General features: G+C 44.6%; 1 protein-coding gene across 4 annotated transcripts in view; it reads right to left on the reverse strand.

The window, feature by feature from the left end:
- The window catches only part of pde9aa (phosphodiesterase 9aa), a 31,144-nt gene extending 29,022 nt beyond the window's left edge, over nucleotides 1-2,122 (reverse strand). For 2 of the 4 annotated variants that reach the window (XM_071485212.1, XM_071485204.1), the window contains exon 1: nucleotides 1,613-2,118. In XM_071485212.1, coding sequence (XP_071341313.1) covers nucleotides 1,613-1,675 — 63 coding nt within the window. In that variant the 5' untranslated portion in view covers nucleotides 1,676-2,118. Of the gene's footprint in view, nucleotides 1-1,612 lie in introns of all 4 variants that reach the window. The other 2 variants (XM_071485229.1, XM_071485221.1) reach the window with 2 other exon arrangements.
- Between the last annotated feature and the right edge of the window lie 2,805 nt (nucleotides 2,123-4,927).

Genomic DNA, 4,927 nt, shown 5'->3' on the forward strand with positions numbered 1-4,927 from the left:
TTTGATATTAACAGTGAGTTTGTGTCCAACACACTGAGGTCACTCTTCACCTCAGAGCTCTGCAGGTAACGTCCAAACAAACCTGTGATTATTGTAATGAGGATAAACACTCAGCAGTGCGTCTGTATCTGACACACACACACACACACAGTGAGGTTACGGTAAGTGTTGAGTGCTCGTTTCATAAACAGATGTGACATTTAGATTAAAGGTCAAAGTAGCTGCTGAGTTATTTACTTGTGTTACTGTAAATTATACACAACAAACAACAACCACACTGACACAGTGATGCTGCAGTGATGCTGTTGTAAGACTTTACTCTTCCATTTAACCCCGAGTCTGAGAATGAACAAACTTCTATCATATCTATGAATGGCTCTATGAGGCTTCAGCTGTGATGTGTAGCAGCTCTGTGTTGTGTTGCAGGTCTGTGTTGTGTAGCAGCTCTGTGTTGTGTTGCAGGTCTGTGTTGTGTTGCAGGTCTGTGATGTGTAGCAGCTCTGTGTTGTGTTGCAGGTCTGTGATGTGTAGCAGCTCTGTGTTGTGTTGCAGGTCTGTGTTGTGTAGCAGCTCTGTGATGTGTTGCAGGTCTGTGTTGTGTTGCAGGTCTGTGTTGTGTAGCAGGTCTGTGTTGTGTAGCAGCTCTGTGATGTGTTGCAGGTCTGTGATGTGTAGCAGCTCTGTGTTGTGTTGCAGGTCTGTGTTGTGTAGCAGCTCTGTGATGTGTTGCAGGTCTGTGTTGTGTTGCAGGTCTGTGTTGTGTAGCAGGTCTGTGTTGTGTAGCAGGTCTGTGTTGTGTAGCAGCTCTGTGATGTGTTGCAGGTCTGTGATGTGTTGCAGGTCTGTGTTGTGTAGCAGGTCTGTGTTGTGTAGCAGGTCTGTGTTGTGTAGCAGCTCTGTGATGTGTTGCAGGTCTGTGATGTGTAGCAGCTCTGTGTTGTGTAGCAGATCTGTGATGTGTAGCAGCTCTGTGTTGTGTAGCAGGTCTGTGATGTGTAGCAGCTCTGTGTTGTGTTGCAGGTCTGTGATGTGTAGCAGCTCTGTGATGTGTAGCAGCTCTGTGTTGTGTAGCAGGTCTGTGTTGTGTAGCAGCTCTGTGATGTGTAGCAGGTCTGTGATGTGTAGCAGCTCTGTGTTGTGGCACTGAACATGACACCTGAATACTCCTTGCTCCTGTCAGTGTCTGACCCTCATCACAGTGTTTTATGGTCATTTAACATGTTTGTGTAACATCAGCCCCTGTGTGAGATCTCCTGACAACAGGCAGCATAATCAACTGTAATTAATTAGTAATGAATTATCAGATTAACAATTAATTAATTAAATATTTGCAATAAATATTTGCAATATTGATTATTGATAAATGGTGATAATATAAATTAATAAAACATTGTTTATTGTTTTATCATTATTTTCTCATTATGGTTATTTTTGTTTGGAAATGAGTTTCCTTTAAAATTCATGAAGTCACTCTTCAGGTGAGTGTTGACACTGAGGACCTATCCCCCAGCCCCCCAGCCCCCCAGCCCCCCAGCACTGCTCTAACACTGTAGACTCAGCTGTTTCCGCTGTCTCTTCATCTCATTCAGCCTCAACAGCAGCAGCGTCCTACCTTCTGAATCCTGCCGTCCACGTCCAGGTAAATCACCCGGTAGGAGGACGAAGCAGAGCCCATGGTCCCCTCTCCTCTCCCCAGCTCTTCCTGCTCCTGGCTCTGGTCCTTCTCCCACCGCCGCGAAACAAACCGAGGGGGTGAGGGGTGAGTCAGCGGCCCGACACCATCTCACCCTCCCGCCTGTCAGACAGAAACCCTCCCTGCTGTCCGGCTCTGTCTCCCGGGCTCTGTCCGCTCTGTCACCTCGCTATCTGACCGCATCTCATAAAGCCTGTCTATGCGCGTCCCCGCCTCCCGAGGTTTACGCGCGCTCACCTACAGGCACGCTTCTCTGTCTCTCTCTCTCTCTCACACACACACACACACACACTGATGCACAGAGTTGTACAGTTACAGGAACACTTTGTGTGCAGTCCCTGAGGGACACCGGTTGTAACGTCTCCGTTTTCACCAATCAGAGAAAAGTGTGAGTGACGTCACTCAGCCCCCACAGCAGAGACTGAGACACTGTGATTCATGTTACTGTGAAACAGATCTGAGATCCTTGTGTGCTCTCTGTTTTACATTAACAAGGTTCAGCAGCGGATGTTGTCGGTCATCTTTCATGGTCCCCAGAGGATGAATCATGACGTCACAGATCCTCTGACTTCTTCTGTAACGTCATCATCACGTCAGAATCTCAAACCAACCAATAGTTGAAGTTCTGACATAACCAATTAGGTTTCCAGTAGCTGTTTGTTAACATGCAGATGTTAGTATGCTAACAGCATTGTTATGAGCGCTTTTAGCTTATTTGTATACTGCAAGATATATCAAATGGGCTAATTGAATATGTGCACTAGCATATCAACAGTGATTAAGTTCAATGATTAAATGATGTAATTTGAAGTTTGTGACTTGATTTAAATAAAGTTTTTTGAAACTAGCGACAGAAAACCTCTGAAAATAATGGTGACAAAAAGCAAGGAAAGCTAGGGACTTACTGATCCCACCAGGTTTGGTAGCAATTCTCAAGGCTTACCAGTAGTTGGCAGGCCTTGGGGGACGTTTTGCGGCACCGTTGTCTCCAAGGCAAAGGCTAGTTGTTTTAGAAAACAGGGGGGATCTTCCACCCAAGAGAATGGTATGGAAAGGATAAGGTTTAGGCTTTGTATGTTCAGTTTGACTCCGGAGCCAGCGCGGGTTTATCTCTTGTTCTAAGAATGAACTCTATTGCACTGCACTCTCTCCGTCTCCAGTGAGTTTTGAGTTTACTGGAACTTCAGCAGTTGTGTATTTGAGTTGGATGACCATGTTTGAGTGGAGGCTCCGACTTAGTCTGTGGCCAACAACTGAGCCTCTACCCACCAACACATGGCTTCTTTACATTGTTTTCACTTCCTGTTTTCACTTTACACCTCATTTCCTGCTGACACAGTTTGATACCACGTTTTATAAAGTAAGCTGCACTTTATAAAGAAATAAAAGGACATTGAAACTGATTAACATTTATACCTGCAGACATCATTGTTAAAGCTTGTTATTAATGACTAATTAACATTTATAACTGCAGACTGGGGTTACAGAAAAGAGCAGCTATCCCACAAGCATTTAATAGTTTGGAAACATTTATAATGTTTATTATCATTATTACCAGATAGAACAAATGGTCTGTAGTCATTATGTGTATTACATATAAATATATAGGCTATGAATGTATATAAATAGTCTTCAGATTAACTGCTAAAATTAAAATAATCATGTTTCCTCATCAGTCTTTATCATCATGACAAAGTGAAAACTGAAGTTAAGAAAATTTGAAAATGTATTAAAAAGTAAAAGCATTAACAGAAGTTTTCAGACATTTGACTGTGACTCTGTCAGTTTAGCTCAGATTCCTCCATTTCTCTGGATCATCTCCAGATGTTTCTACACCTGGACTGGAGTCCACCTGTGGTAAATCAGCTGATTGGACACACACCTGTTTATATCATGTCTGACGATGCAGATCAGAGCAGGAACCATGAGGAGGAAAGAGCTGCTGCACAGCTCAGAGACAGGATTGTGTTGAGGCTCAGATCTGGAGAAGGATACAAGAGCTGCAGAGATCCTGTGTGGAGATGGAGAAACTTCCAGAAGAACAACCATCACTACAGCTCCACTCATCTGGTCTTCATGGCAGAGTGTCCAGACTAAAAGACTCTGAGACTGAGAGAAACCAGGTTCTTTGGTCTAATGAGACCAGGACTGAACTGTTTGGTCTCAGTTCTAAGAGTCAGTTCTGGAGGGAACAAGGCACCACTCATCACCTGAACAACACCATCCCAACAGTGAAGCCTGGTGGAGGCAGCATCAGGCCGTGGGGAGACAGGGAGACTGGTCAGGACTGAGGGAAAACCTGGTCCAGGGGACCTGGTCAGGACCTCAGACAGGCTGAAGGTCCACCTTCTATAATAACCCTAATAGGAACAAACTCTGAAGATCGTTGACTTGAGCCCAGTCCACCATCTATCTGGAGAGACCTGAAAATATTTATCCACCAGAGTCCACATCAACCTGACAGAGTCTGAGAGGATCTGAGAGAAGAACTACAGGGAATCCACAAAGCCAGGTGTAAAGGTTCTGACCCAAGAAGACTAGAGGTCTGTGATCAGTGCAAAGGTGGTTCAACTAAGTCCAGAGGGAAGTGTCTGAATACCTCTGTCAATGTGATATAACACTTTCTCCTTTTTAATATGTAATAAAAGTGAAATTCTCTTTTCAGTTTGTCATTCTGAGGTACTGATTGTAGACTGATGGGGAAGAAATAGATTTAAACCATTTTATCATAAAAAACAGGGTAAAACAGGCAGTAAATGGGGTAAAACAGGCCCTCCCCAATCCAACACCCAGACCCACTGGAGCCACTGAAGTGAGGATCAGGTCTGGACCAGGATGGACCAGAGAACCAGCCACAGACCAGTATCTCAGTAACTCTGTACAGTTCTGTTTAAAGACAAACCCTAGCTCATCATTAACCATCGTTACTGCAGAGTTTAGACTCTATCAGTCTCTTCATCCTCATTGTCTCAGCATCAAAGGCCACAAGTGACTTTCACCAAATGTTGAAATGCTCCTTTAAACCCCTGCAACTGATCCCTCTGTGTGTGTGTGTGTGTGTGTGTGAGCTGTGGTCTGCCTGTGTCACTGAGTGGGTCTCTGTATGTTGTGATGACACCTGTCACCTCCAGCTGAGACTGAAGGCCCCTCCATGCCATGAGTCAGACGGATTTAGCCGACCTGTAGCAATGCTATGCAAACAGACCCATCACAAACACCACCCTGTCGGCCAGG

This window comes from Trachinotus anak, unplaced genomic scaffold (genome assembly GCF_046630095.1).
Source record: "Trachinotus anak isolate AG129_WGS33_773 ecotype Australia unplaced genomic scaffold, CSIRO_AGI_Tana_v1 ptg000001l, whole genome shotgun sequence".
NCBI classification, from domain to species: Eukaryota; Metazoa; Chordata; class Actinopteri; order Carangiformes; family Carangidae; genus Trachinotus; species Trachinotus anak.